The sequence below is a fragment of the Pavona decussata genome, unplaced genomic scaffold (genome assembly GCF_977016875.1).
Source record: "Pavona decussata unplaced genomic scaffold, jaPavDecu1.1 SCAFFOLD_223, whole genome shotgun sequence".
In the NCBI taxonomy this organism is placed as follows: Eukaryota; Metazoa; Cnidaria; class Anthozoa; order Scleractinia; family Agariciidae; genus Pavona; species Pavona decussata.
This window is the reverse complement of record NW_028145628.1, coordinates 1,580,573-1,592,500: the sequence shown is the minus strand read 5'-3', so window position 1 is coordinate 1,592,500 and position 11,928 is coordinate 1,580,573. Positions and strand designations below refer to the sequence as shown.

General features: G+C 37.8%; 1 protein-coding gene across 1 annotated transcript; it reads right to left on the bottom strand.

Moving 5' to 3' along the window:
- Positions 1–6,863: 6,863 nt before the first annotated feature.
- Positions 6,864–11,243, bottom strand: LOC146459072 (uncharacterized). Its single transcript, XM_085089899.1, has 3 exons — positions 11,054–11,243; positions 10,656–10,809; positions 6,864–9,568 (listed from the first exon to the last, which is right to left on the bottom strand). Exons 1-3 carry the CDS (start codon positions 11,225–11,227, stop codon positions 9,432–9,434), a joined length of 465 nt encoding a protein of 154 aa, XP_084946025.1. The 5' UTR covers positions 11,228–11,243; the 3' UTR covers positions 6,864–9,431.
- Between the last annotated feature and the right edge of the window lie 685 nt (positions 11,244–11,928).

Genomic DNA, 11,928 nt, shown 5'->3' with positions numbered 1-11,928 from the left:
CAGACAGTCCAGACTGGCGTGTTTTAATCTGGTTCTCCATGAATTCAACGTTTGTTTTCGTCCAAGCCAACATGGAAATCTTCAACATGATGCTCTACGCCAAAATATTGAGTCAGGAGCTACCAAACCGTTTGTACCAGGACTTGTGCTTCAAGGCACTTTGCTTTTCCACAGTTCGTTTAATTCAGTGTTTGTCAGACTTCCAAGACTTGTTCGGCCGCTTGACTTGTTCAAGACTTGTTCGGCCGCTAACCTTGTTGTCGCAGTAGTCGAGCGTCAAGAACTTGCTTCGAACCTTTTTACTCTCGGTTTATAATTGTGGAGTATTTGTAACTTTACCTTCTTAGGTAACGTTCAATTGCAGTGCGAAGACTGCCATGCTCGTATAGTCTTTCCCGTCTTCTTTACGCACTGTTGCGTGGAAATCCTCGAGAATTTTGTTGACTGCCTCCGGTTCATAGTTTTCAATATTTTGGTCGTAGCCATTTTGTGCTGTCCAAGACCTCCAAACTTTTAGCCGGTTGTTTGTGCTTTGTTGAATTTCTTTGCATTTTCCTTTAAACTTCGAATTAAAATGCTGTTACTCTCTTCAAACCTGTTCGCCATTTTGTTTCGAGACAGCCGATTTTGCAAATTGGCGTACCTGTCAATCATTTTAATTTCACCTTTGTTGCACTAATTTCAACTTTCTGCACTCAATTTCACATTTCTGCACTACATTTAGGATAAATTGAGCCACTCTCCACCAATCAGATTGCAGAAACTTTTGTATGTATATTATTAATTCTATTATGCCTTGTTATGTAGAGTTGTAGATTTCAATGGCGCTGAATTGTAATTTTGTCAAACTTTGATCGGCGTTCGTGCAAAAGTTCTTCTAGATCCTTAAGATTTAAAATCATACACCTAAAAATCAATGACTGAACTGCCTATTTTCACAGTGTCAGAGGATTTGAGAAACTACCGGTTACCGTTTTTTCTCGCTGAATTTGGATTATTTTAGACTTTTCCGTGATAGAGAAAAGTGTGTTTACTTCATCCGAGCTCAGTTCGCTCACAAACGAGCAGAGATAAAAATAATTACTATGTTTTGACTGAGGAAGAATCAATCTAGTAAATTATACCAAAGAAAGATTCATAGCTGGGTAAATGTTTGTGCAGCAAAAAGCTGAAAAGTGTAAAATTTCGAGTTCTCTCGTGGTGAAATCCGAGCTTCCAGCAGGGTAACCGTTTTTCATGGTTTTCTGACATTATATGGAATGTTTAAAAAAAATTAACCTTATATCCTTTAGTTACTTGCCTAGGCTTTCAAACGTCAAAGTATGAGCGAAATCGACTTTTTGACTGCGGCCACATTTTTTTTAAATTTTCCATTTTTACTGACATTCACTCTTAAGGTCGCATGTATCTGAACAGAAATCCACCCCCCAAAAATAATGTATGCCCCTGATTATAAAGCAAATATAATTGCTTGCAATTTTATCTTCCAACACAAATATAATTGTTTGCACTAGATTGCGACCCCCTTTTCTTACCTGCAACGAACAACCTTCCTCCAGGTGTAATAAGTGGACCGTAGACAAGAATCATAGCTGCTATGATCTGAAACAGTGTCTTCATGTTTAAATGCTTCTTATCATCAGCCGAAGTGTGTAGCTAAATCAATAAAGAGAACAGAACTTCAAATTAAAAATGGTTGTGAACCACAACTGTTATTGCAACGGGCTTTTTTCGCGTCGCTTTGAACTGCATTACATACAGTTTTCATTCATAAGTGAACAGGCCTAATTTTTGCACTTAGCCTCGCTTTCGCACTGAGGTTCAAAGCAGCTCAGAAATGGACTATTGGAAAAACGTTGCTAGAGTTCTACACCAGCATCACAGAGGTCATGGGTTCGAATCCCGTTCGCTGAGCTTGAATTTTTTCCCCTAGCCGCTAAATTTTCGTACGTAAGTGCGATGGTCTCTCATCTATAAATTATCATCCACAGTTCATCATATCAATTTCATGTATTTCTCTTCCAATGACTGTTTTGTTGGCTCCGTTGCGTCCCCAAAGTATCCATTTCTTAGGATATTGAAAGGGAATTATCACGGGAATTTGGTGTTAGATGAAAAACTTCAAAAAAGTTTTTTTTATTAGCAGAAACCTTAAAGTATTGCTCAAATTCGTTGTAAATTATCACCCCAGGGTACTAAGGCTATCGATGAGTCACAGTCTCTGGCCAGAAAAGGACTGAGTTAAGGCCAAGTTATACGGGCAACATTTTCTTGCAACTTCTCGCGCAACAAACGTTGCCCGTATTACTACCTCTTCGCGCAACAAATTTTGATGTTGCAAAATGTAGAAACGGCGTCTACTTTCTACAACATGATTTTTTTTTGCGCGCGGCGGTGGTTTGATACGCGCAACCAACAATCGCAACTTGCAACGTAACATTTGTTGCACGACAAGTTGCAAGAAAATGTTGTCCGTATTACTTTGCCTTTAGAATGGACTGCAACTGGAAAAAAAGATAGGCTAAATGTTTTCAAGTCCTCGCGTTTTAGTTTCCAAAATACACTAGAGCAGGTCATGAGTTGTTCTTCAGTTGATTTCTTTTTCTTGATGTTCTAAAATTATTTTAACTAAGTGAAGGCATTAATTGTCGCACCACGATAAAAGGTCAAAATCTCCGTGATACTTCCCTTTTAATGTGCCGTTAAAATGTCAGTTTCTGTAGAGCAATAATTATGATAATAATAGCTAGACGATAACTCATGCTAGTCAGAACGCCTGGTATGTGTAAGTCAAACTTGTAGTACACAAAATAGATAACTGGTTTATGAAAAAGTAAGACACCAGATGATAATGCCTTCGTAAAACAAGTTTTTCCTAATGATTCGATTTACAACCCGGACGCTTATTTACTTTTTCACCTCGAGGGAAGGCGTTTGGAGAGGGGGGTTAACTTATGAGGGATGGAGCACTTATTTCTTTTTTCGATATCAACAACAACTGCAATTCCCTTCTATCTACGATCAGTCCAACAGTCGGGTTATAATTGTTAAAATCTGAAATTGTCGGCTTTTTTGAAGAAAGGAAAAATGGAGAATTAAGCTCGTCTAAATCCCTTGGAACAGTGTCACGAACCAAACCATTTTGTTAAACTACCTTAAAAAGAAGAAATTTAAGCATTTTTTTTTCGAGGCTCTTCAACTTTCCCGAGTTTTTTATAATTGGACATTTTGGGAATAGAAAAAAGAAAAACTACATGATTTATGCCTGGTGAATACCTTTTGCTCTCAGCGAAAAGTTTTCTCTTTACAGGGCGTCTGTGCTCTTTTAAGAACAGCGAAGTCGTCGATTTGGCTGCAGAAGGAAGAATGGCAGAGCCACTGTCTTTCTAGGATTAAAACTGATAGCTCACTGTCTCTATAAACCGACGAACAAAGGATTAAAATGTTTTGATTATCTTTTCAGATACTTCCTTTTATTGGTGTCAAGGAATTCTAAAACAAAAAGAGAAAACTCGGTTTTCAGATGTTTCCAAGTGATTTTTTCTTTGGCTTCACGGAAAAAACACTTTTTAAGAGGCGATTCGCTGCCGGAATTTCGGCAGATAATGGTATAACAAAGTATAATTAGTTTTCTTCTTTTTCAGTCAGTTTAACAAAAGAATATTTTAAAGGCGTAGAGGAAGCAAAGGTTTCCTTCCTTGTACGAAAAACATCTTATCGAAGGTGATTTCCAACGCCAAACACGTCAAGGATTGATTGTGTAGCTCCAAAACTAAGACCTTGACCAAGATGAAAAACATTTAATTATCTATTATTTTCTGCAGATGCATCAATTCAATTATCTCTTATTTTTTCCCGAGATTTATGAACAAAAACAATAGTAAACGACATTAACACCACCAACAAGCAATGTCTTATACAGGATCAAGGAAAATTTTTTTTCCTCGAGCAAAAAATTGAACGCGGCGTTGGCTACGTCTACTCTGTCGCGGGATTTCCCTTTTCACACTGAAAATTTCAGTCATTTACATAAACATGGTTATTTATGTAAAACATCAACTTAATTATCCTTTCCGTCATATTTGTTTGCTGAAACAAATGTTTGGTTTCAAGGTTATTTCTGCCACCGTAAAGAGTTTCAAGTGCTAAATGTGGGCTGAGTTTGTGGTTTGTAGTGGTTTCTGCTCCGGAGTTTTTTCTCCGGGTTCTCCGGTTTTCCTCCCTCCACGAAAAAAAAAATCCCAATTCTTTGAATGTCATGTCACGCAATCCTCAAGAACGGATTACGTGACGTGACAAGAGAAAGAACGTCTGCGAAGGCGGCTATCGAAAGGAGTGCTTTTCAAAATATTTTTTTCTCATGATTTCTAAAGCATCAACGAATTAATGAGACTGAGTATTTCTAGTTCGTAAAAACTGGAACACTTTATCAAGGGCGATCCCGCGACTGTGTGAAACTTGTCCAGCTGTGAAAGGTTGCTCGATGTGCGATGGAGATTTGCCTAAATGAAGGGTGTCAATGAGGTGAATTGTCTGCCAAATAAAAGCGTTTCCTTGCTAACGGAAGCTTATAAACAACAAAATAGCAACTGATTACCGTATGAATAAAGTTGATTTTTAGCGTATTTGAAACATAGAAAGAAACAGATGAATGATTCCCAGGGAGAACCGTTATATTTTGGGTAAAGAAATCTTGACCTCTTCTAAAGCTTGCCCAGATTTTACCGGTCTGTCAGCGAATATGACTGCACTAGTCAGGTGACTAGATTATGACACTTGATATAATGGATTTTTTTCTTTCATTGACTGACTTATCACTTGTTTAACTGTCTACTGACTAAATCGATTATTTTAACAGTTTACTCATTAAATAAGATTTTAACGGTTACAGGCTAGAGCTATACCCTATTGACAGCCTCTAAATGGTGTTTGCCTCACAGAATACGCGCGCTGTCGTTTAGTGAGCGATTCCTCGGTGTCATGGTAACTAAAATTAAACAAAAAAAATCAAGATAAAACCTCCGTTAATCAACAAAGGAAAGCTGGGGGAAGTTTTATTCCAACACACTTACGCCGGGGGAAGTTTTATTTCAACACACTTACTGCCAAGAAAATCTTAGTCAATTTTCTATTGATTATAAACTGGCAAAATCTGAATACGAAATTTGAATAAGCGCATCCACGTCCGCAAATACAGTCTATAAAGTCTATTCTCCGAAAACAATCGAAGAGCTTCCTCTTTCCGTTCCTTTTTCTAACATATGTTTCACTTAATCAAGTTTTGTTGGAAAAAGCCAGGTGGTTGTGCTATGTTGAAAATGGCAACTAACAATTATTTTTAAAAATCTTGCGATCCTGAAGTTTTTGAGTTCTTTGATAAGGGAAGTTTTTTTCTGTGAAGGAAGCAGTCCTGCGGGAATAATCCTGTCCTAGTGGATGAATATGGAAACTCTTTAATCAGTCAGCTAGGGATTTTTTGTAAATAACATGATCACTTTTTCATGCAGTTCCTTTGGTTTCCTGTGAAATTGATTTAATAACTAAACGCTAGACAGTGATATCAAAAGGATGAAGGAATAAAACAATCAAACAGTTTTCAATAATGAACGTTTGCTTTATCAACGGAATTTTATAAATAAAGGTGAATTGGCCATGGGAGGGGGGGGGGGGGGTAGTGTAATGTGCGAAAACTGATGCGAAGTAGGAGTTAAACAGATTGGCTATTTCCCGAGGATTTTCAGCTGGACATCTTAACGGCGTACGATTACCTGGGTCTCAGGGTTTTTGGTGGGGTTTTTATAAAAGCGTTTAACTGGAAAATAAGACGCTACGGTCTGTAAAAATCCCCGTATCGTTTGGAGACAATATATAAATTATGTCAGATGCATTGACATGGTTCGGCACGCTGGTGATTAAAAGATTAAGTATGTTGTTGCCACGAGGGTTTTTTTTATTGAGTTGTGCATGTCAAGAGAAGGTTATGAAGGTCTGGCAAATTAAAGTCACCCGAAATTACCATATTGTCGAACTGGTCACAAACTTCATGCAGAAAATTATCGAATACATCCATCCAACTTGGGTCTTCAATGGGTGTCCCATAGCAAAAACAGAATTACATTCTTTGACCAGTAAGCGTAATAATTTCGGCTAAAATGACCCAAGCTGTTGATAATAATAATAATAATAATAATAATAATAATAATAATAATAATAATAATAATAATAATAATATAATAATAATAATAATAATAATAATAATAATAATAATAATCATAATCATAATCATAATAATAATAACAATAGAAAAATTTGAATGGAGAATTTTTTACTGACACCCGTCAGTTTTCCAAAAAACATTTTCGTTCTTCTCTCTATTCCTCAATTTTTTGTGCGGTCTTTGCGATAACATTGTGCGGTCTTTGTGATAAACTTCTGGCATTCAACACCAGGCAATTGATCTTACCAAAAGTCGAAGCAGAAACCGGTCCAGGATTAGGATTGATGTCACCAGACATCAAGAGGCAAAAGGTAGCATCTGAGTTGTTGTTCTATTAACAAACGTGGCGCATTTCATTACATTACACAGAAATAAGTGTTGACTTAATAGCCAAAAACAGAAAAATAGCAACGGCTTTCACAGAGCTCTTCGAGTGACGACCTGATTCCTTTAAATACGCCAACAATCCATCGAAGGAGCAATCATTTTCGGGAAAACGGAAATAAAAATGAATGAAAATAAGGTAAAAGGAATCCAAGACTAGCGGTAGCTCCAATGAATGAAAGCTAATTTTGTATAATAAAAACTTTGCACTTAGGCTCGCTTTAGTAATGAGGTTCAAAGTAACGCGGAAATGATAAAAATTTATAAAAGTGCGGGAAATACTGAATAGCCTTCTGTTATCTCCTGGGCACAAACCACGTGTTCATTCCACAATCGGTAGCGGCATAAAACGAAAAAAAGGCCGCCTTTTGGTCAGCGACTGCAAAAAGTCGAGGCTGTATGTGAGAATATTCCGTCAAATGGAACAGTACAATTCTCAAGCGCTCTCCATTTGTATGAAAAAAAAAAACACTTGTTCCTTTGGGGAATCTTTTAGCCCCATTTAGATTGTAAAGCAAACAATAAACTACAAGGAGGGTCAAGATGCTCAGACTGCAAAGTGTTACCATGGGAATAATACAAAGCACTCCTTTAGTAATTGTTTCCCGACCATATCGCTATATAGCAGTTTGAAGAACGAGTGAGAGCTGAGCTCGAAACAAACAAGACTTGCACATAAAATGTAACACACTCCACACAATCTTTCAGTTAAACAGACAATCTCTTACAACCATAGCAAAACATCGTACATCTTAGCTTACATTATACGATACACTGCACATACAAGTTTCATACAGCTCAACGTTTGTACAATCTTAGTAAGCAAACCTTACTCTCACGTAGTTGTATATACTGTTATACTGTTTTCTATTTAGCTACATAAACTGCTATACTGTAGTCCAGTCAGTTTGAAGAAAAATCATTTTGAAATGTTCGTGCATATAGCTGCACATCTGTACTAACATATTCCTTCAAATGCAGTTAAATACCTTCAAGAAAGCTGTTACACTGATTTCTGTTCAGCAACAGGTGCCACATTTTGTCTTAATTAATTAACCCTTTAAATCCTAATATCCGAGACCAAATTCTCCTATCTTGTCACCATACTTTTCTTATAAACGTACTGGGGAGACATTATTAAAATATCAAGAAAATTCAACTTGGGTGGACATGTCCTTAATTCTCATGACCTCAGGGGTTGAATAAGCATTGATGTTACAAGGAGAAATGTGATGCTGATCACTGTTAGGGCTTAAAGGGTTAATTCAGTTTTGAGATGGTTGAAGACAAAAAGTAAGTAAACAAAAAATTAAGATCCTCCACAACGTGCTGTTGAACGTAGAAGAAAAAGCAAGTCCATCGTACGGAAAAAGGCGGCGGTACATTTTACCACAATACCTTGCGAACCCAACACAGCCAATGTGCATACAGAAAGCTTTTGTTGCGAAATTCGTCCCTGTACTAACACCATTGTGTATTCTAGGTTTGTAGTTTGTAGAAGTTTTCTGTTCGTTTTTATGAGCGTTTTGAGGGTTTTCGTACGCTAAGAATTATGGGTAAATGTACCAGTCGCCATCTTTTTCGGTATGCGAGCATCGAAGAGTGTTTCATCCCGAGTTGATACTTTTCGTGTGCGTTACACGAGGGACTTATGGTAGCAGGAGAAGGCGAGAGAAGTGCTGTGGACTGTTACTTTCTTATTGTCGCTAAAACAGCAAAAATAACTCAACTTAGGGCGCATTGTTTTGTGACAATTCTAGTTATTCTTATTCCTGTTCAGGAATAACACAACAGACAGAATATTAGGTTGCGTTTGATTGACCGTATTCTGGATTAAGAATAAACGGAATAGCTGTGATTTCTCTTTGAAATAAACTTGGGATGAAATATTTGAAAACTTTCGCTGACATATGATAATTTAAGAGCGATTTTGTATTTCAGTAACTCCATGAGACATTTGTTGTTTCGTTTTTGTTTAACGAAAGAGACGCATACTAATCTGTTGGCATGCCTGTCCTATGCATACCAGCAGATATTTTTCGTTCGCTGAATGTATCAGTCATCTTTTCGTCGCCATTTTGAATGACGTCATATTGGAGGATTGCATGTGACGTCATGGCGGTCATATTGGAGGATAGAAGCAATAAGATTTTTCTCCTCTGGGAGGTAACTGCCATTTTTATGCAAACTATGTGAGCAAATTTTCTTTTGTTTTGTCCACTAACATGGCGGCAATGCAATCCGCCTACTGCAGCTCCCCAAATAGTTTTTTATTAAACTGACTAGTAATTACTGTGTGTATTCCTATTCCGGAATAGGGTCAATCGAACTCACCATTAGTTCTCAAAATAACGCATGCAATTCCATTCATTCCCATAAAACTGAAAACCTTCCCAAAAGAGTGCAATTCCTCAAAGTGTGAGTAAACTGTATTCCGTATGATTCTGCTCTCAGGGACAGAATGATGTGAATAGAATTCTGTTCATTCAACCTTTGTCGAAACAGCGGTATTTCGTTTTCCGTAGTCAACAGATATCCTGCGATGAACGTAATTTCGTGTGTAGGGGAGGAAAATTGCATAATAAAGATCGTGTCTTGCTTTTCTGCAATGAAACTGTGCTTTGTTAATCACTGTGTTGAATAATAAAACAATTATCCTCCTCAATCTTCCGGAATATCCCCTGATGTTAGGCAGGCCATATTCCGCGCGATTTTGCAGGATAATTGTTAAATAATCACAAAACAACGCGCCCTTGAAAACTACTTTGATATTTCAGGATTCTCAGGTTTTAAATGCGCAGCCTTTTGGTATTGTAACTGCATTCTTGGCTTAGGGTTGCGTTGAATATTCTGGTTTTTGTTCACCTCCGTTTACTGTCACTTCAGGTTGTGTTTGGTTTATGAATCTTTGTTTGTACAGTTGGAAGACACGCTTCTTGAAGATAAAAATGAGGCTGATGAACAGGCCTAGTGAATTAAAAAGATGAAGACAAAAATGAGGCTGATGACCATGCCTAGTGAATTAACTAATTGACTAAATGATCGAGTTAAAGCTTTTGCGCATGGGAAAATTATCGGGCAAGATCAAGAATTCAGCGGGAAGCAAACGCAACCAGCCTCTTCACCAGTCTTCCTCGGCGCATGACCGAACGTAACGTCATCCGTGGAGCTGATCAGGTAGACGATTGCGCTCGGTCCCAAGCCTCAACAGGCAGCTCGGCTCTCCTTTCAAAAGCTCTCTTTTCACTGGACACTAATAAGCTGCAGCTGCATTGTTTTTAGGGCTAGGAACATTGTTGCAGGTCGCCCCCATAAACTTGGTGTCACACGACAGCGTTAATTTATTCTAGAGCTGCGGTATTGTCGAACTACCGCAAATAAAAGTATATCGTCAAATATAAGTAAGTTGTGTTTGTTGCGTAAAATGTGCAAAAGCTTAATAATCGTGGCACAAAATGTTATAGACAAGGAAGTCTGTATTTCTCAGTTAATGCTAAACGCTGTAAGCGAATTAGTTTCTCAAGAAACTGTGGTGCTGCGTCGGTGGAAACTAATGTTTGGTTTTACCCTGACCGAGTTGATAAGGTCATTTGGCTACCGTAAAGAGATTCGAGTGCTGGCATTTCGAGGGTTAGCGCCTCGAAACGTTCAAAACATCATTGTCCGTGAATATCTTTACGGTGGCCAAATGACCTTGTCAATAATTCTGTTGATAAAACCAAACAAATGTTTAACACTGGTTATTTCCATTGTGATCGTCTGTGATAGTTTCGACTATAAACCCATTGGAACAATGTATAGAAAGTTGAAAATTTCAAAACAGTATTTTTTGCACACCAATGCGTAAAGGTTCTGTGCAATCTCCAAGGGGACCCAAAGTACCCTCATAAAGCAGTTTTTAGAATAACATCTGAAAAGGAAGCCATCTTGTTTTGTCTCAGTAAGTTGTTGTCAACCTCGTTTTCAGGGTCTCTCATCCTCCCGTCCACTGGTGCGAAAACAGGGGAAGAGATTATGCCATGAAATTAAAAAATACACTTGAAAGCATATTTACCTTGGCAGCTGTTGATTATATTGAATGGATATTCCAAATAAGGAGTGGGATAAAAAGTCAGTGCAAATCCCAGAATCCACGTGATCCCCATGACAACTGTCAATTTCAGTAAAATGATTGGCAGGTTTCTCTGATTTGTAGCGGCCACGTTTCCCTGAAATAGAAAAATTATTCTTTCCAATTGTTTTAATGATGAGAGTGCACCCTACTACAATAACAAAATTCACGATTGACGACAAAAAACACGGTACTGAAATTCAAGACCAACCCCGCTACCTCGAATCCCGGCTGGGGCAAACTCGAACTATTTTCTTTATTATTTTCCCTTGGGAGTTCGAGTAAGCGGGGTTCTACCGGGGTACTTGTGGATAAATTTTTGTAGACTAACAACAACTAACCTGACCATGGTGTTTGATAGCCAAAGTTGTGCGAATCAATAAAACGATGTTGAACACAAGCAACAAGGAAACAGGAATGCTGACTGCGTACGTACGGGCGGGAAGAGACAGCTGGCACCCGTCGTTTTTGTAACCTGAAATAGAAAATTTTCTTGAAAAATAACTCAAGATCATACGCAGACTGTGATTTAAGAGGCAGTGTCACCTATTTTTAGTGTCATTTTAAATAACCAAAAATATATATTTATATGGTAGAAAACCGTTAAAATAATGGTAAAGTTATTATCAAGTTTTGTTAACGATGACCCTGACAGTGTACAGAAACTAGTATAGGAAATATTTGGCTGCGGATGGAAATGGATCGTAAAACTGGCCATTTTTGTTTCAGGTTTTCCCTGTGTATTTTTGGAAAAATCGCTAAAAACAGGTTACAGTTTATTCTTCCTCGCAGAAATCATTTCACACTTTCCTCCCAGTGAGGTGTTAGTGTTAGTGAAGAGGTTCTTTATCAAATATTTGAGTAGTTTTTACCTACATACAGCAAAATCTCTGTGAGAGTGCCCCTTCTCGGTCGATCTGTCGTAAACTTTAATTTAAGCTGAATTTAACCAAAATCATAAATTATTCATTAGTCGACCTATAGTGCATGTATTAGCAAAATCTCTGTGAGAGTGCCCCTTCTCGGTCGATCTGTCGTAAACTTTAATTTAATCTGAATTTAATCAAAATCATAAATTATTCATTAGTCGACCTATAGTGCATGTATTTACCGTTAACCGCCATTACGGGACAACGAATAAGATCTTCAGATGCATTATGTGTGGAAAGGCGCAGGAGTCTATCCCACATGTGCTGTCAAGTTGCAGCCTATCAAG

What these genes read in the sequence shown, in the direction of transcription:
- LOC146459072 (XM_085089899.1), bottom strand. Translation starts at nt 11,227, where the DNA reads ATGATCTTGAGTTATTTTTCAAGAAAATTTTCTATTTCAGGTTACAAA. An exon ending in CTATCAAACACCATGGTCAG is followed by an intron (nt 10,810 to 11,053) that starts GTTAGTTGTTGT and finishes TTTCTATTTCAG; the next exon opens with GGAAACGTGGCCGCTACAAA. An exon ending in TATAATCAACAGCTGCCAAG is followed by an intron (nt 9,569 to 10,655) that starts GTAAATATGCTT and finishes TTAATTCACTAG; the next exon opens with GCCTGTTCATCAGCCTCATT.